We start from the raw sequence: 20,227 nt of genomic DNA on the forward strand, positions 1-20,227 counted from the left end.
ATCACGACAAAAGTCAATACTGTGCTTAGCGAAATAAGCATAACTGGCTTACATATTCATATATGTTTACGGTTATTGATTATCGATCCTACCATTCTTACAAGAATACATATGTTTTATAGTTCTATATGATAGTTCTATATAATGTATGGGCGGTCTCTGATTAAAAATATGTTCATGAGAATGAGTAAACATGTTTTTATGTTTATTTCCCTCTGCATGCACACCTGTTTAATCTAATATCTTTAATAAGAATCGTTGCACTAAAAATGTATTTATTTATTCTTTATTATTATAGATTTAATTATTATTTACTTATATTTTTATTCAACATTCGTTATTGGATTTCATGTATTATTCTTTAAGTTTTTTTTTTTTTATTGCTTGCATTTAATAATAACATAATATAATAATAACATAAAATAAAAAAATGCTTTTATGTTCATCAGCTGATTGAATAATCTTTTCTATTTAGTAAATCTGTAAACAGTTTGTCTGGCAATGCGCGTCCAAATTTTATGCTGGTATATGCACCCCGAACTGCCGTCCTGGACGATTTGATGGCCAAAGTTGCGACCAGATTAAACATGACTGTAGAGGGTATCGACAGTATCGACAACATTGAATCGAATGTGGTGGGGAGAAATGCTTTTGCTGGTGTTGTGTTTCATGGATCCAAATTTGATGAACTACCAGACAATTTAGAATACACATTGCGCTTTCCTTCAGAGCTCCGGACGGTCAAATTTGGCTCAGCCACATGGCTAACAAAGCGATTATATCCAATGCTATCACCACCGGGACCACGAAATCCCGAATCAGATGATGGCGGAACACCTCCCGGTTATTTACGCGAAGGCTTCCTGCCCATACAGAATGCGATTAGCATGTCCTACATACAACTCAAGTCATCTGGCAAAACGTTGCCCGACGTAGTTATGCAACGCTATCCGTATCCAGCCTATACAAATGATAAGTTGATAGGCGCGTTCCACGATGTGATATCCCTAATTATTCTGCTAAGTTTCATCTATCCGTGCACATGCATAACCAGGGTAAGTAACTCCCTTGTCCAAAAGCACTGCTTGCTTTACCGAGCCTTATGATATATAAGATTACTTTTCTTATACCTAACTATAATACATAATATGTTTTGGCTTTCATATATACTCTATAGGTTAGATACTCTAAATACACATCTTTTAGATACTACTCAAATTGATTACATGATGCATGTCAGCATTCAATCTATTCGTCAATTCGTTTGACTATCAGTGCTTCAAAGTTGTGATAACGATCGTTTTTACAAATTGCCTCAAATTGATTTAAATCGATATTAAACACTAATCGGATATTGACTGTAACTTCAACATACTTTTTGAATACCCTCTCCAAAATCGAAAGGCTTAACAATTTGAGGACATAAAATGGGTCATCATATTGTAAGCATATATACAATTTTTGTTTGAATTAGCGATAGACTTTTAACAATTGCAATAATGAATTTGGCGCGATAGTAAACATTATTTATGTGAGTAATTCTAGGGCAATTCAAGAGTCAGAGCATATTCACATTCAACCTTTTGCCCCAACAGTTAATAAAGATAAATGTTGAATTTGGGTAACCAGGCCACATTCGACTTAATTGGCTCAGCTGCTATTATAATAATACAATTTTAATTATTTCGTCGCCTTACAGTACATCTCCAAGGAGAAGGAAATGCAGTTGAAGGAAGTGATGAAGATAATGGGACTGGACAACTGGTTGCATTGGTCCGCCTGGTTCATTAAGTCATTCTGCATGCTGACAATATCAGTGATTTTAATGGTTGCATTGATGAAAATACGCTTCAGCGAAAACGTCGCCGTCCTAACCCAATCAAATTTCTTCGCCGTGCTCTTGTTCTTCCTCGTTTACACGACGAACACGATCTGCTTTTGCTTCATGATGTCCACGCTCTTCGCCAAGGCCAGCACAGCAGCAGCGGTAACTGGCTTGGTGTGGTTCATCTTCTATATGCCGTATATGCTCACGATTCCAACATACGGCGCACTCAGTCTGAGCGATAAGCTCGGGTGGTCAATGTGCTTGAATACGGCAATGGGCTTTGGCATAATGTTGATTGTGTCATTTGAGGCGTCCGGTGAGGGCTTACAGTGGAACAATTTATTCTCGCCGGTTAACATCGATGACAACCTAACTGTTGGCTATGTTATGATAATGATGCTGGTGTCCAGTGTAGTCTATATGCTGGTTTGTCTCTACATTGAGCAGATATTCGCTGGCAGCTATGGCGTGACGCGCGAATGGTATTTCCCCTTTACAAAGTCGTTTTGGTGCCAGGCAAAGAAAGTGACGCACGCAGAGGACATGCCCGAATTGGAGCAGCAGGACCCAAACGCCTTTGAGGCAGAGCCCACTGACAAGCTCATTGGCCTGCAGATCAGAAATCTGAAGAAGAAATTCCAAAATAAATGGGCTGTCAAGGGAATATCACTGAATATGTATGAGGACAACATTACCGTGCTACTTGGCCACAATGGGGCTGGCAAAACGACAACCATATCGATGCTAACGGGCATGCTGCCGCCAACATCTGGCACGGCGATTATCAATGGCAGCGACATACGCACCAATACCAAGGGAGCGCGCGAGTCCTTGGGCGTTTGCCCACAGCATAATGTGCTATTCAATGATATGACCGTAGAAAACCATCTGCGCTTCTTTTGTCGGCTCAAGGGTCTCAAGGGCCAGGCCGTGGATGCTGAGGTAAAGAAGTATCTGCAAATGATCAACCTGGAGAAGAAAGCCAACAATTTGGCGGAAACACTATCGGGTGGCATGAAACGGAAATTATCCCTCTGCTGTGCTCTTTGCGGCGGCACCAAAGTCGTACTCTGCGATGAGCCCAGCTCTGGTATGGATCCAGCTGCTCGACGACAGCTGTGGGATTTACTGATAAGCGAACGGCCCGGTCGCACCATATTGCTGACCACACATTTCATGGATGAGGCTGACGTGCTAGGCGATCGTATTGCCATCATGTGCGGTGGAGAGCTTAAGTGCAATGGCACTTCCTTTTTCTTGAAGAAGAAGTTCGGGTCGGGTCATCAATTGGTGAGTGTTTGCCAGGGCATTTAGTAATACTCATAACACTTGAGTATATTCAAATTTGACGTCTATGTTTTTTAGATACTTGTCAAGAAAGATAACTGTCATCCGGCGGAAGTGACGGCCGTACTTAGCAAATATATCCCCAATATACGGCCAACTAGCGATATTGGCACAGAGCTAACTTACAGTCTGCCCGATAAGTATTCGAGTAAGTTCGAGGAACTGTTTCGAGAACTAGAGAAGCGCAAAGATGAGTTGAATCTTGATGGCTTTGGTGTTGGCAATACTTCACTGGAAGAAGTATTCATGAAAGTGGGTGCCGAGTCGATGCCCAATGGCGATGCAGTTGAGCCTAAGTCAAAAGCGATTCCCCTAGCTCCAAATACCGACAATGAGTCCATGAAATGTAAGCAGTGTTTGAACTAAATCTCTGGCTACTTGGCCGTATATTGATAAGCTCAACTAACTGTTTGCAGCGGACACCTATTTGGCGCAGAGTGCTCAAATGTTGGACGGCATGAAGCTGACGGGTAATCAGTGGGCGGCAATGCTGTATAAGAAGATGCTCTATACCTATCGCAACACGGTACTGTTGCTCGTGCAAAATCTCTTGCCAATTCTGTTTGTGGCCTTGACAATAATGGTGTCCCGCAGTGGTGGCACGAACTCAGATTTGCCTGCGATAGAGCTCGACCTTACTCAATATCCAGTTGCGGTTTCCGTGATGGAAGCTCTGCCGGGGCTACCAGGCAGTTCACAGGGCGCTTTGATCGCCAAAAGCTACAAACAGTTGGCCACTTCGTATGGGCCTACCTATACGTTGGAGACTACAGGCAATCAGAGCTTTTCGGACTACATACTCGAATTGGGAAAGACCATACAGCTGAGAATAAACGCACGCTACCTGGTAGGTGCCACCATTGGAGAGAATAGCATAACCACCTGGCTCAACAACCAGCTATTACACACAGCACCACTCACGCTTAACATGGTGCATAATGCGATAGCGCGCGCCCTAATTGGCGAAAATGTAAGGATCCGCGTTACCAACTCGCCGTTGCCGTTTAAAACGGAGACACTGCTCGTCCGGTCACAAAATGGGGCTGGCCTGGGCACCCAATTAGCCAGCAATATAGTTTTTTGTATGTGCTTTGTCAGTACATTGTATATATTGTTCCTGATCAATGAGCGCGAATCGAGGTCGCAGCTATTACAGTTTGTAAGCGGCGTTAAGGGCTGGATCTTTTGGATGTCTCACTTTATTTGGGACATTTTGACCTTTGCGGTAACAGCCTTTATTGCTACTATGACGCTAGCTTGTTTCCAGGAAGAAAACTTCAGTACTGTTGATCAGCTGGGTCGCATCTTTTTGCTGATGCTGATCTTTGGATTTGCCGTCTTGCCCTTCACCTATTTCCTGTCGTATTCCTTCAAAGATGCCGCCAGTGGCTTTGCGCGCATCGTTATTCTGAATATTTTCGCTGGTAATGCCATATTCGCAGTAGTCATAATAATGTATAGCGAGTTGTTCGAATCGAAAACTGTCGCGAATTGGCTAAATAATATATTCCGCATCTTTCCGCACTTCTCGCTCGCCATGGGCATCCACAAGGTCAGCTCAAACACGGCCACGCGAGCTGCCTGCGACAAGCTAACTGGCCTGCCGCCCATCATTATCTGCGAGCTCGTGCCCATGTGTTGCAGTGAGTATAGAAGTACGATTATATACGATTTTTTCTATTAACTATTATGTTTGATCAATTTCAAGGCGTAAGTGACTTTTTTGATTGGGAGCCGCCAGGTGTGCTGCAGGAGATTGTTTACATGCTCATCGTAGGCTTCATGCTGTTTATATGCCTTTTGCTGAACGCATACGGCATAAGTCGCAAGATCAGATCTTGGTTATCTAAGTAAGTATCTTTAGCTCCCAATTCCATACGCCAAAAGTCATTCAAGAGAAAAGTATCGCTTGCAAAAGGTACGACACGCAGAGTCTCGAATGGGTCTTGATTTTGACAAGTTCGAATAGTTCAATTGATGGGCGATCGGAACTAAAATTGATATAGAGACTTCTGCCACTTGAATCTGTATATATAGTGGAATCCGGATATAGCGAGTCCGCTTAAAGCGTTCAATCGGTTATTTCGACGAAAATTCGATGTCTTGGTTGGTCCCCATACAAACTTATATGTAAAAGCCTCCGCTTAGTACGTTTTCGCTTTTAACGAGAATCCGCTTATTATACCCTGAACCCATTGAAAATGGGAAATCAGGGTATAATGGTTTTGTTAAAAGTATGTAACAGGCAGAAAGGCGAGGCAGACCCCACAAAGTATATATATTCTTGATCAGGGCGACGAGCTGAGTCGATTTGGCCCTGTTCGTCTGTCTGTCCGTCCGTCCGTCCGTATGTATGAACGCGTCGATCTCAGAAGATATAAGAGCTAGAGACTTGAAATTTTTTTCCTAGGTCCGGGTATATCACGCGCATATCAAGTTTTTCTTTATATATCGATAACTACTCCCGATATTTTGTTATCGATTAAAACCCTTATCGAAAGATAGTTATTTAATTATATCTCCTACACCTTTAGAGCTGGAGCTTGCAAATTTTAAATGTAGACTTATATGTATTTTATATAATTTCGATATTTGTAAAAAGCGTATTTCAAGTACTAGAGACGTGTGCTTTGGAATGTACATACATTTTCACCATATGATTACGCCCTGAATTTCATTAAGATTGTACGTCTAGAAATTAAATTATTCAACAAGTAAATTCTTATAATGTTGCCCACACTACAGCGCAGCCCAAGCGCAGTCGCTGCTTACTGCGTAGTTAGCAGAGCGCGTTTTAATACGTGCATGTGTATGTATGTGTGTCGAAAATAAGTGCAGACTGATTAGAATATCAGATTAGAGGGTTCAGGGTATCTCCTAGTCGAGCAGTCTCGACTAGAGTCTTTTTACTTGTTTTTAATTTATTTTTATAATCATTCACGAAAGTGAATTATTATAATTATTCACGAAAGTGAATTAGTATATTGGGCTTGTGCAATGTCCGTCTGTCCGTATAACTTTTCGGCGCTATTGAAGCTAGAGTCTTGAAATTTGGAGCACATACTCGGGTATATCTCCGATTTATAAAATTTTCTTGATCCGCCCACTAGGGGCGTAGTAAATCGGAAAATGCATTTTCCGATATGCAGGAAATCATATTAGTTGATGGGGCTAGAATGCTGAAATTTTGAATGTAGATTCGCATCGACCACCCAAGATTACGAGCTATGGCAGATATATCTACGGTCATTGGCAGGCGTAGCAAATCGGATGAAACTGTATATCCAAGAGGTTTACAGCTAGAACGCTGAAATTTTGCACGTAAGCTAATGTTATGATTCTATAAAGTCTAATGACTTATATGTCTATGACCATTAGAGGCGTGGCAAATCAGACTTGAAGATATAGTCATTTTTTCAATTCTGCTATATTTTGGACACTATTTATGCTAGAGACCTCAAATTTTGTATATATACTCGGGCTGACCACTTATGACCAAAAGGCTTTGACGGATATATGTATGTCCACCCACAGGGGGCGTGGCAAACCGCAAAATGTGTATCTCTTAAACTATAACAGCTAGAAGTTAGATAGGTTACTAGTAACCTCCTCTATCGATGCCCAAAATATAATTTTTACGCCTCTTTAGGGGCGTGGCATATCGAAAAATTAATTTTCACATTTTCGGAGCGTAAGCATTCAAATTGCAGTTAGGGTACCGTTAGCTCGTTCTAATAACTGACCAAAAGTGTCTACACCCAGTAGGGGCGTTCCAAATCGGGAAAAACTGAAACTGAGAGAGAGAGACTGCAGTGCCGACGCCATACAAATGTTTATATACCATGTTAATGAAAAAAATGTATAAAGTTTGTTTGTTTTAATTAAATTATTATATGTTAAAGCCTATTACGAACATGGCAACCGTAAAACAGAGAGAAACGTATTTTTTTTTTTGCTCCTTCTGGTTTAAGCGTCCTCCGGGTACAGCGACGTAAAATCGTCGGTCCATTGAATGTCGCTATAGCCGGATTTCACTGTATGTATATATCATATATGATCGTGGCATTGTAAAGTTCTCTCTCACCCTTGTTAAATGAAAATGGATATAAATTTGTTTAAAATTTAGTTTTCGTATTCCTATTGACTTTGCAGAAAACCCCCAATGCCGCCTGAGCGAACTAACGTGGATGACGATGTGGATAAGGAGCGTAGGCGCATTTTGAATTGGAGCCAGCAAGAGATAGCTGAAAAGAATCTAGTCCTGGATCGTGTCTGCAAGTATTATGGAAAGTTTTTGGCTGTCAACCAGGTGTCTCTATGCGTGAGCGAGTAAGCAGCTTTAATTTGAATGGACGTGCGTTGTGTACTAATTTCTTGGTGTGTCTTTCAGAGGCGAGTGCTTTGGCTTGCTGGGCGTCAATGGTGCTGGAAAGACGACAACGTTCAAGATGCTGACAGGCGATACGAATATTAGCCTGGGTAACGTCTATGTTCAGGGCAGGGATCTGCAAGAGAATATAAATGAGATATACAAGCGTATTGGCTATTGTCCGCAGTTCGATGCGGTACTCGAGAACCTAAGTGGTCGAGAGCTCTTAAAGATTTTCTGCCTTCTGCGCGGCATTAGGAGAAAGAACATTAAGCCGTTGTCCGAGGACTTGGCGATGTCATTTGGCTTTCTAAAGCATCTCGATAAGAAGACGAAGGCCTATAGCGGCGGCAACAAGCGCAAACTGAGCGCAGCCATTGCAGTGCTTGGCTCTCCGGCTGTTGTTTACATGGACGAGCCTACCACGGGCATGGATCCAGCTGCCCGGCGTCAGCTATGGAATATTGTGTGTCGTATACGGGACTCGGGCACATCAATTGTGCTCACATCGCACAGCATGGAGGAGTGCGAAGCCTTGTGCACTCGTCTCGCTATCATGGTCAATGGCGAGTTGATGTGCATGGGCTCCACGCAGCAGTTGAAGAACAAGTTCTCCAAAGGTTTCATACTTAAAATTAAAATCCTACCCAATTTAACAGTTCAAAAACGCGGGCCTCTCTTGAATGATGGCTACAGCACACCCATTCCATATGATGTCAGAAATGTCGCGATGGATAGTAATCTCGATTCCTTAAGAACTTCAACCGCCTCCAATGAAAATATATCGCCGACACCCGTCCCATACAAGGGTAGCGTGGCCGATATCCTGCCGTCGACTGGGTGAGTACTCGGTATATCTACATATATGTATTAAGTTAATCAAGCAATTTTGAATCTATGGAAAACAGCAATGTAATCGAAATCGATAACGGTATGATAGCAAAGCAGGATAATGATAAAGTAAAAGCGTTTGTCCAAGAGAAGTACCCCGAGTCTGTTCTACAGTAAGCTTATCTATTTACATTTCATAGTATTTATTATATAGTAACATATATTTTTTTTATTTTAGGGAGGAGTGCCAGGGCATGCTAACGTTTTACATTCCATTGCAGGGCCTTAAATGGTCCGAGATCTTTGGTATTATAGAGAGCCACCGTGAAGAGTTGCATGTGGAAGATTATTCCATAAGTCAGACAACATTGGAGGAGATATTTTTAGAATTTGCCAAACTTCAGGCTGCAGATGAGCGCCATTCAAAGTGAGCTAACTCCAGGACATATTGACTCACTATCTTCTGAGCAAATGCCAGCTTTTTCGTGGCTTACATATCATACAGAGCATCATACCTAAAGACTCATACATCGTACTTCATTCATTACACGTCACAAATCAAAAGCCGACGGATTAACATTTGAACCTAACTTAAATCGCTAGCTTTTTTATTTTATTTAAAAAAAATTATTTTTTTAAAAATATTATTAACTAATTTTCTAATTGACCAACGCTAACCAGGGCAGTATAAATAGTATTGTAAATTGTTGAATTTGGCTTCAATTGTAGAGCTTGAGCTTAACTATTAGAATTTGTTTAATATTAATATTGTATAATATATATTGAATATAACCACTTTTTCCTCTTTGTAAACACAGATTGCGTGAAAAGTGTTGCGGCTGATAAGTATTTAAACTTAACGAACTTAATGTACCCATCTATAGGCCTATTAATATGTAAACCTTTTTTACGACCGATAGGATTGTATACATTAATAGAATTTTAACGATCGAAGAAACAATTTTTACCCTTGGCTGTATGTGATTTTTATGGGCGGACAATAATATAATTTATTAGCTTTTGTGATGTTTCTGCGTATTTGAGGGCACGCCGCGCTAACTAGCAAAATTGTTAAATTACAAAATCATCTAAACGTATATTAGAGTCTAATGTAAATTACTAGTGTAAATTGAATTTATTTAAATTACATCACATATTCGATACGATGATTGTATAAATACATCAAAAGAATTTATGTATTGAATAAAAATGTAATATAAAAAATATACAATGTAATAAATATTTGTGCACATTTCATCGATTGCATTTAATCTCTTATATTATTGAGTACAGGTTGTTTAATAAGGGATGCCACTAAAGCAAAAAGCTTTTGTCAGCTAACAAATACGTTCCATGTTATTTAACATTTGGACAACTGTAAATGTAATGTAAACATGGACATGAATGCAATTGGCGGCTTTTGCGGGATTTTCAAAATAACATTTTGCGCTTTCTTTGCCAACTGGATATTATGATACAAATTTCTGTTTTAAACTTTTGATGCTTCGCTATCGCTGAAATCGGATGATCATTTGAACTAAATTTTGATAAAACTTTAAAAAATTGTATTAGGAAAATAAACTGCATGATTTACTTGAGAGGGCAAGACGGAGTTGCCGTCTCTAAAAACTAAAAAATATGAATTGTGTTATTTCATATCCCTAAGGATTGTACTGTCAAATAGGTGGGAGTGCATGCCACCAATAATATTTCGGGTTATATAGAAATCCTCAATATTCAATTCGAACGCATCCTTGCGTATGATCTGAAATATTTCTGCAAAACTAATCGAATTGCGTGGTATATAGTAGACCATAGCATTGTCGTGCTGTTGCCTGGAGGTTAAGAGGAAAATAGTTAGTTAACCGACCGCTGTATAAAAGCAATATACCAGTACTTACTGTAAAATTGCCTCAGGAAATTTCATTTGAACGAAAAGAATCAATTTGTTGTGCGGCGAAACGGGAAACTTATTGATGCGATCCCAGGTGCTTCTTGCCGTGCTAATGTCGGCATTAGCCTTACGCTTGAAGCGCACCTCCAGCTCATAGCCGCGTCTATAGCGCTCTCTCTGTGAGCCAACCGTCCATACCTTACCATCATATAGAATCGGAGCGCGCTGGCACAGTCGCTCACAGTCCAAAGCCGAGAGATTCGAGTACAGGAAACTGCAGCCACGACTTTGCATATAGGAAGTCAGACTGAACAGGGTACGCTTGCCATTTGGATCAATGCCACCAGGTGGTCCATCTATGCAAACTAACATCGGATCACCCAAAATGGCTAGAGCGAACCCTATGCGCCTTATTTGCCCGGTGGTGCAGAGCTTGAGCAGCTGGCGGTAACAGCTTTGGAAGCCCAACAAATGTGACAATCCCTCGCATATTGGAGTGGCAAGCTTTTTGGACACTCCGTGCATCATCGACTGAATGATCAGCAGTTCGTATGGTGTAAAGTCTCTCGGTAGAGATTCATGCTGTGAGCAATAGCCCAACAAAGGATAGCACTTGGCGCGTTCCTTTTGTGTGTTGTAGCCCCCAATCCATATCCGTCCATACGACGGTTGTAGGTCACCAATAATCATTTTGGCAATTGTCGACTTGCCGCAATTGTTATATCCCATTAGACCAACGCATTCGGAACTGGGAAATATAATATGTTCCGATTAGAGGACGACGGAGCATTAGCGTAAGGATATTTGTGTGCAACTTACTGGGGTATAATTAGATCAAAACGTATTAAAACAAATTTTTTGCCATAGCTTTTGCCTATTCCGTGACAGATGGCAGCATAGTTTGATCGTTCTTTGTCATTAAGGTTCTCTATGAGACTTCTTTCGGTAAGAACCGATTCGTCCACTCTATGGGGGGCCTGACGATCTATGCGCGACTCGCTCGGATTCGGCTTCCGCTTACTTGTCATCGGTACTGTCTGGCATTTGCATCTCATTAGCGTATAGTATTCTATCACAAGAAAAATAACTAGCGGCACGACAACGGCGACTACCATCATGATAACATCAATGACTACACCAAAGTTACCACTCCAGTAATTGTACGCGACTGTGGATCAGGAGATGTTCATTGATTGAGTATGAACGAGGGGTTGAGGTACTCAACTGCAACAGTTTGGTAATACTTTGCACTTTTCCACTACCGTCGATAGGAAGTTGATATTCGAGTCCTTACAGAGAAAGTCATACTCATACAGGAAAACCAATTTGAAAATCACCTCAGCGAACGTGTATTGGGGAAGCAGCTGGAAAATACCGTTCATATCGACAAGATAGTCACTGACAGTTATAACGAACATGATGATACCCAGTGCATTAAAGCTTGATATTGCAATAAATGCACTATTAGGCTCGATGGGCAAGACCCCGAGCAGGTAGGATAATGTGACCACAGAGAAACCATTGAAGGTGTGTGCGAGAAAAATCCAGCCTGTGGAAGGAAGAATATTTCGATGACTAAATAAGGATCCATTGATCGTTTAACCACTATACTGACAATATAAATGCACATCGTGTCGCGGATTAAAGTAGAATGATACTACTATTACTATCATCAGAGTCAACAATACAACCCGTATAAAATCGAAGACAAACATACAAAAGCTATAGACGGTTAGACTCATTCCGGTGAGATACTGCTGTTTCTTGAAATGATGGTCCATTATGCTAGAAATTGCAACGCTCATCCACAGATTGCTAAATATGAACGAGAAATTTATGGCCATCATCGTGCCCAAAGAAAACGGCGTCTGTGGCAATGCGTTCACATGGGCTTGGAATGGCAGCGGTTCTAATGTCACATCGATTGAAGCCTCATCGTTGAAGAAGCGTCTACAGTGGGGAAGAGATGTAACATAACATAATTAAATTCTTCATACATAAGTGTCCCACTGTTACCTACTGTAATGCGGCTATTAATTCAATACTTCCCACATAGCGATACTATTATTATACGCTAAACCCATTTTCGATGGGAAAACAGGGTATAATGAATTTGTTAAAAGTGTGTAACGGGCAGAACGAGGCGTGGCAGACTCCACAAAGTATATACATATATATGTAAGTATATTGTTGATCAGGGCGACGAGCTGAGTCGATTTAGCCCTGTCTGTGTATCTGTCCGTCCGTATGTATGAATGCGTCGATGTCAGAAGATATAAGAGCTAGAGCTTGAAATCACACGCATATCGAGTTTTTCTCAAAATATCCATAACTACTCCCGATATTTTGTTATCTATTAAAAACCTTATCGAAAAATAGTTATTTAATTATATCTCTTACACCTTTAGACGACCCCTATACCCACCCCCTCACCAATATATTTGTAAAAGGCGTATTTCAAATTAAGTGTTTTGGCACATACACGCATTTTAATGTTAGTCACGATCTAAAAGTTTCATAAAGAAAGTCTAATGACAAGAAAAGTTATTAAACGATTAAGTTCCTATGCAGAAAGACACGAAAAATTATTGATATATCAATTCTTCAAAGGATCCAGGGGATCTCGTAGTCGAGGTTTCTTACTAGTTACTACTACAGATTATGTGATCTGTATTATCAAGTCAAACCGAGGATATACCCTAAGTCCTCGTCGGATATATGAGCTAAGGGTCTATAGAATGCAGACAGATTATTTGGAGATCTATGTATGTATACTCTTGAAGTCTCACTATTCAGAGTGTCAACAGATCATCATCTGATGATTATTTAGATATTAATATGTACATTTTGTTTAGATAACTTTTCTATCCATTCCTAATGAGAAGTATAGACAACAATTAAGCGACTTACCGTGCAACAACATTGTGAACCAAATTGAGGCCATACGGTGCGGCATGAAGTGGTATATTGTTATACCAGACGGTTATAATGTTCGTGTCAAGCGAAGCACCGAATATGTAGCGATAGTTAACAACTCGATTAAAATCGGTTTGCAGTAGTAAATAGAACTCCGAATCGATCATTGTCTTTAGTATTTTAACATGACCATCATACCAGAAGAGTAGCTCTATAAAGAACTCCTGCATTTCAAGTACATCCAGACTACTTGACATCATTTCCACAAATGCATCAATATTGCGTATTTGAGTTAGATTGAAGGAAATTGGCACCAGCTGATAGTCCTTCCCAAAAAAAATCAATGAGGAGAAGGTGCATATGGCGGCTATTAATATAGCCAAGGCGTGGATGATTTTCATGGGAATTTGGCGTTTATTAAGTATATAGCGCGTTTGAAGCAGGGCCAGTATACGCATTTTGGTAAGCTTTGCTCCTTTGACACGTCCAACACTGTCCGAGTCTTCGTAGACTACTTTCAAGTCGTCTAGCAATATCGTTGGTTCTCCGTTGACATCTCCATCCTCGGAGCCAAAGCGGAAGAAGATCTCATCCAATGACGTGTCACGTATGCGAAAACTGATTATGCCTAGATTTACCATTTCGTCCTCTAGGTCATCAAACAGGTTGGGATATCTATCCTCGTACTTGGTCTCAAGCACATATGTGATTTTATTCCCAATATCACTTTCCACTGTCAGATTCGGTAGATATTTGCTTAACAGAGTTTGCAACTCTGATAAATCAAAATCTTTACCTTTAATGCAGGTCTACGAAATTGAGACGAATAATGAAATCAGAACTGAAATACATAAATATCATAGTTATGTTTTGAGTGTGACTACGCCTGCTGGCAGAGAAATGGACTAAGCCTGATGTCAGAGTGGCCGCGATAAGCGATGCGATAATATGGAGCGACAATAAGCGAGAAAGCTCTACATGCTGATTTACATGTGATCGCTTAAAACATGTCAGAGTGCAAACGAAGCGAGAAGAGCGCCAAAGCGACAAGTAAAGCGAGTTGCGAGAAAGCATTTCTGAAATTTCTGAAAGCATTTCTGAATTTGTTGTCGCAATATGATAAGAGTGATGTAAGAACATTTCCTTACCAGACGAAAACCATGTCCGTACATATTACGCAGAAAAGGTTTGCTTCCAGTGCACTTGAGCTCCCCATTGGACATGATAGCCAGTCGATCGGCCAGGTGGCTAGCTAGCGCTGTTGAATTGGACACCAAGAGAATGGTGCGTTTGAATTTCTCTTCGTTGATGAGATTGCAAATGAGATTTTGTGTGATCAGATCCAGATCAGAATGAATATCGTCGATGAGAATAATGGGGCTGCCACCGGCAAAGGCGCAACAAATATTGAGTAGACTTTTCTCCTTTGCGGTCAGGTTTTTTATCTTGGTATACCTGACGTTGGTCAACTGTAGCATCTGTGTATATAGCTCAATCTCCTCGGAGGAATCATTCCACGAGATACCTTTAACCATGCATATGAAACGAATCTGGTCGTTGACAGTTAGGTCCGGTGAAAGTAGATCGTCGTTCAGTGCCAGGCCGAGTTGCAAAGACGCATCATGCCGTTCGGTTTGTATATTAAAGTCGGATACCATGACAACGCCACGTGTCGGCTCCACCAGGCCAGCAAGTATCTTGAGCAACGTCGTCTTGCCACACCCATTGTGGCCCATCAGTACGGTAACCTCATTCTCGTAGATATTCCATGTGAATGAGTTGAGGGCACCACGAGTGTTGTTTGCATATCGTTTGCACAGCTTCTTTATTTTGATCTTGAATCGTCGATGCGACGGTTCCACCTCATAGATTTTGGTTGCCTTCACTCCGACCGGCTGTGGGCCCTGCGGCAGGAAGCTATCCTCACGGTCCTGGTAGGTGAAGTCGCCGCTATGCGTGGGCGCAGATATGTGTTTGCGTCGCCTGCCGCCCGTTTCGCCCGTGTGCCATACATCCATATAAATGCTGATGGCGGAATATAGAACTGTGGTTATCAGAAATATATATATGCCCTGAAAGACCCTGATGCGTTCGGCCACATAGCTTAATGCATAGCCCTGATCTACCCACTGCTTCCCAGAGAACATCTCACGCTCCAGAAGGCTCTGGCAAATCAGAGCCAGTACAGTGTTGGGGAACGCACAGGATATATATGTAACTGTTGCGTCAATCTTTTCCCGGTTGTTGTATATCACAAAGAATGGCAAATACGTGATTATCCAGACTACGGTCACTACCCGCAGCGCCACTGCACTGCTCTTGAAAAACGAGGCAATCAATAGACAGAAACTAGTTGCTGCTACATTATACGTGACGAGCACCAGTAATATAATATACCATGGTGTTTGCTTGAATATGGTTTCCGTAGCATTCCAAGGCACCTTTTGTCATTGAATTACACAGTAGACGAGACTTTAGATTAGATTTTTTATTGAGATCGATAAAATAGGCGTATGCTCACACGGTAAACGAATCGATATTTACCGATGTTACAACTAACTCCGCTCATTAAATAGCAGAGGGGTCAGTCTCTAGCTGAACGGGCAAAATAACGAGATTACCTATAAACGTATGACATATAAAAACACTGTGACTTCGACTGTACTAGGAAAACTGTACAAAGCTGCTTAGCCATTCATATTTGGTTTCTTAATATTGACGTCACAGAGTGAAAGCGGAAGTGATCATAGTTTGCGGATTCATCACAAAAATATACAAAATTTGGTGAATCTTGTACGATCTTCAGGTTAAGTTAAAGCAAAATAAGTAGACCCTTCGAGTAACTGATATTTCTATAATTCTTCGCTTCTTTTTGTAACATTATAACAAAACAAGTAAGAAGGCTCCAGTCGAGACTGCTCGACTCGGAGATACCCTGAAACCTCTAAGATATGATATTCTACTTATTCTGCACTTCTTTTGTGCACACATGTATATACACGCATCCACACGCACGTACGTACGTATAATCACGCGCTCTGCTAACTGCGTAGTAAGCAGTGACTGCGCATGGGCTGCGCTGCAGTGTGGGCAATATTATGAGAATTTATTAGTTGAATAATTTCTCTTGTGGTAAGACTATCTTTATGAAACGTAATCGTATGGTGAAAATGTAGGTACATTCCAAAGCACAAGTCTCTAGTACTTGAAATGCGTTTTTTATAAATTGGGAGCGAAGGGGGCGTGGTATCCAAAATCTGTAGATTATCCATTAACTTTATATACAACGCAAGAAGTCTCCAGGTCGAAAGTGTTCAAATTAGACTGAAAAAACAAAGCCGATTTTTCGGATGAGTTATCGAAAAAAGAAGATGAACTTGTACTGCCTATGGTATGTACGAGTATGCATGCCAAATTTCAGCTCTCTAGCTCTTATATTTTCTGAGATCGGCTTGCTCATACGGACGGACAGATGGACAGGACTATATCGATTCAGCTCGTTGCCCTGATCAAGAATATATATACTTTATGAGGTCTGCGATGATTCCTTCTTTTCACAAAACCAGTATACCCTGATTTCCCATTTTCAATGGGTTCAGGGTATAAAAATTATAACAAAAATCGAAATTTTATAAAATGCACATGAATTTGATTTAATTGGGAGGCTCTATCTCTCAGAATTTAAGAGATATTATTTTATAGCAGATTTTCGAAAGGGTTTTAATCGATAACAAAAAACGGGAGTAGTTATAGTTAAACAAATTTTAAGTTCCTAGTTCTATAGTTTCTGAGATTGAGGCTTGTAAACATGCGGACGGCCAGAAAGACGGATAGTGCTAAATCGAGTCTGATCGAGAATATTTTTTTTGTGGGATCTACGTACCTTAACGACGCCCATAATAAGAATTGAGCTGATCAGCATATAGACGAGTCCTTTGCAGTACCAGCATATAAAGTGTATGATGTTGCCAATGTTCATATTGATTAGGAACAGACGCATCTGGCGTTGTTTTTCTTGGACGACTTGCTGTATGGATAGTTGTATAAATATTAGTGTTATCATTAGGTTATAGGTATGTGCAGCGGTATTGTTATCAAGCTAAGTGAAGTCGGTACCTACGCAGACAAGGACTTGAGACGGAAACAAAAAGCCGAAAATAAGTAGAATGGGTATAGAGTGATTTATGCGAGTCATTTGTGGGTCAATGATGCGTCCATTGACCGGAAAGCGTCGCAGCACAATCTTTGGTATGCTCGATCTGCTCATGATCACTAGATACGTTTCGGTTATGGCCATTTGGATGAAGGCAAAGCCTTCGCGGACATAAGAGCAGTGGCCATCTATGCTGTCGTCGTTCAAGCGTCGTATTATAGACATTTTGGGATCGTCGTGATGGATTGTCTTCCAGTTATCGCCAATGTACGTGCTATGAAACATGCGCAGCTCGCTGGGATACAAAATTGAATAGTTGATGTGCGGAAGTACCTGCTCGTCTTTGCCCAGGAAATCGTCAATGAATATATATTTCTTCTCGAACTGGCCTTGATCAAAGCAAATGCCCGCGAACAGAAACTCGTTCTGCATAGCTGCCTTCATTTCGGAGCACCCGGTATAGCTGCGTAGCTCGATCAATTTCAGTTTGCGCAAGGAGAGCTCCATGATCTTCTCAAATATGTTGTAATCGTCGGGCGCCCAGCCCAGCACCAGCTTCGGAGTGAAGACATTATTGCTCCTATTATGTTGGAGGGTAATTTGTTGGCGAATCGTTAGCGTCTCCATCAAATCGTACCAGCTCTGGGTTAGATCAATTGGGTCGTAGAAACTGTTGAAGCGCTCGGACATGTTAGACGTCAGCCGCATGATGACCGCGATGCAGCATAGCGCGAAGGGGGCGAATACCACCCAGATTAGCTCCATCGGCCGATTCCACTGAATCCTATGCAGTCGCCACGACAACAACAAAAACTTGTCTATATAGTGACGGATGCTCATGTTGATACTTTTTGCGTTACAAATGTCTGGACTTTTTCTATGGAAGTGTACACAAAATATGGGTGATATGAACGTAGAAATAAATATGTTTAACATGAGACATTCTTTGATGGAATTGTCAGAGAGATGTTTGAGTGATCCGATAATACACAAAAGCTTTTTAAATCTATATAACACTATTTTCTTAGACATGCCACTTTTGACCAATTCTCAACAGACGTCTATGGTAAGAAAACTTGGAAGCTGATGCTCAAAAATGTGTTTTTCCGGTTTACCAAAATTTGTGGGTATATAAATCACTATATAGCCAAATCAGATTTGCCACTCACACTGTTGAATCGATCTTTATAAGACTGTAACAAACGTGTCAAATTTGGGATTTCTAGCTCATAGCAAATGCATTTTCCGATCTATGACGCCCCTAGGCGTATCAGGAAAGTCTTTATTAAATGAGTGTATACACGGGTATACATCCCAAGAGTATTTCAAACCATGCAATTATTCAGACGGCTGTCTAACTAACAGCAAGACTGACCGTGCACAATCAGTATACGCATTTCTGTTTCGTGAATGAGTAAATACAAAGACATGTTATAAATGTTATTGATTACGCAATCTGCATATTCTTCAATCATACATATAAAGTAAATAGTCAATAAGAATTATTGAAGATCTAGTGGATCGTATATTATAGAGTATTTTAGTAGCTTTAATATTCCGTACGCATTGAATATAGGAATTTTCCTTGTATAGCTTGCCTACAATTCGATTGGGGAAGTCCGTCTAGAACAAAATTTATACATAAAGTGTATTCGCATAGTAAAGTCTTTAATGCGCAGATGGTGACGAATGTTGTGGGTATGTCGTAGTCGGCTAGTTTTTTCCTTTTGGGCAGCGCCGAGCATTTATTTATCCTTTGACATAACATTTTTATTGCGTTCAACAAATGGCAATAGAGCTGAAGCCTTTTGGTAGCTGGTTGAGTTGAGTTGAATACAAATGTATGTGTATGCATGCAGCACACAACTCGAAAAATGATGTGTAAAATGTATAAAAAATACTACATATACATACATATGTATATGTATATTTAAAAACACGTGTAGTTTCTTTATATTTATTTTTATATATTATACATTTGTGAGCCTATTTATATCTCAAGTTTCGTGGATAAAACAAGTAAAAAGGCTCTAGTCGAGACTGCTCGACTAGGAGATACCCTGAACCCTCTAAGCTGATATTCTAATCATTCTGCACTTCTTTTCTGCACACATACATACACATGCATCCACACGCACGCATAAGCCTGCTCTCTGCTAACTGCGCAATAAGCAGCGACTGCGCTTGGGCTGCGCTGCAGTGTGGGCAATATTATGAGAATTTATTTGTTGAATAATTTCTTTTGTAGACATACGATCCTAATGAAACTTTTAGAGTGTAATCATATGGTGAATATGTGTGTACATTCCAAAGTACAAGTCTCTAGTACTTGAAATGAGTTTTACAAATTGGTGGAGAAGGGGGCGTGGTATCCAAAATCTGTAAATTACAAAATCTTTGTATCGATCAACTTTATATACAACGCGAATTTGAAGACTCCAGGTCTAAAAATGTTCAAATTAGGCTAAAAAAACAAATTCAAATTTTCGATTATTCTCGATAAAAAAGTTATCGAACGATATATCGAAAAAATAAAGCAAACTCGTACTGCGTATGGTACTCACGAGTATGCATGCCGAATTTCAGCTCTCTAGCTCTTATAACTTCTGAGATCGACGCACTCATACGGACAGGCGGACAGACGGACAGGGCTATATCGACTCAGCTCGTCGCGCTGATCAAGAATATATATACTTTGTGGGGTCTGCCACGCCTCCTTCTGCCCGTTACATACTTTTTCACAAAACCATTATACCCTGATTTCCCATTTTCAATGGGTTCAGGGTATAAAAAGGAAACAGATGCAAAGCGCTTCACTACATAGCATACACGAATTCTATAGGGTGTCTAGTAGCGCATGGTATTTTCGTTTCTTTTTAATCTATTTTG

General features: G+C 40.6%; 2 protein-coding genes across 9 annotated transcripts in view; one reads left to right on the forward strand and one right to left on the reverse strand.

Moving 5' to 3' along the window:
- LOC6586265 (phospholipid-transporting ATPase ABCA3) overlaps positions 1 to 9,617 on the forward strand; it is a 19,375-nt gene extending 9,758 nt beyond the window's left edge. For all 5 annotated transcript variants that reach the window (XM_044009332.1, XM_044009328.1, XM_044009344.1 and 2 more), the window contains 9 exons: positions 476 to 1,055; positions 1,700 to 3,118; positions 3,194 to 3,521; positions 3,592 to 4,818; positions 4,884 to 5,025; positions 7,328 to 7,504; positions 7,566 to 8,384; positions 8,453 to 8,548; positions 8,614 to 9,617. In XM_044009332.1, the coding sequence (XP_043865267.1) occupies positions 476 to 1,055; positions 1,700 to 3,118; positions 3,194 to 3,521; positions 3,592 to 4,818; positions 4,884 to 5,025; positions 7,328 to 7,504; positions 7,566 to 8,384; positions 8,453 to 8,548; positions 8,614 to 8,806 (4,981 nt within the window). In that variant the 3' untranslated portion in view covers positions 8,807 to 9,617. The remainder of the gene's footprint in view (positions 1 to 475; positions 1,056 to 1,699; positions 3,119 to 3,193; positions 3,522 to 3,591; positions 4,819 to 4,883; positions 5,026 to 7,327; positions 7,505 to 7,565; positions 8,385 to 8,452; positions 8,549 to 8,613) is intronic.
- A 321-nt stretch (positions 9,618 to 9,938) lies between these two features.
- LOC6586266 (phospholipid-transporting ATPase ABCA3) lies at positions 9,939 to 18,310 on the reverse strand. 4 transcript variants are annotated; one of them, XM_044009357.1, is made up of 9 exons: positions 17,672 to 18,309; positions 17,069 to 17,212; positions 14,334 to 15,626; positions 13,180 to 13,994; positions 11,885 to 12,219; positions 11,495 to 11,818; positions 11,089 to 11,437; positions 10,277 to 11,017; positions 9,939 to 10,210 (listed from the first exon to the last, which is right to left on the reverse strand). In XM_044009357.1, the coding sequence occupies exons 1-9, from the start codon at positions 18,272 to 18,274 to the stop codon at positions 10,024 to 10,026; spliced, it is 4,791 nt and encodes a 1,596-aa protein (XP_043865292.1). In that variant the 5' UTR covers positions 18,275 to 18,309; the 3' UTR covers positions 9,939 to 10,023. The 4 variants fall into 4 exon arrangements, with proteins under 4 accessions (XP_043865292.1, XP_043865282.1, XP_043865295.1 ...); XM_044009347.1 differs by having other exon boundaries at positions 17,306 to 18,309; XM_044009349.1 differs by having other exon boundaries at positions 10,141 to 10,210; positions 10,267 to 11,017; positions 17,306 to 18,310.
- Positions 18,311 to 20,227: the final 1,917 nt, after the last annotated feature.

The sequence above is a fragment of the Drosophila mojavensis genome, unplaced genomic scaffold (assembly GCF_018153725.1).
Source record: "Drosophila mojavensis isolate 15081-1352.22 unplaced genomic scaffold, ASM1815372v1 contig_136, whole genome shotgun sequence".
NCBI classification, from domain to species: Eukaryota; Metazoa; Arthropoda; class Insecta; order Diptera; family Drosophilidae; genus Drosophila; species Drosophila mojavensis.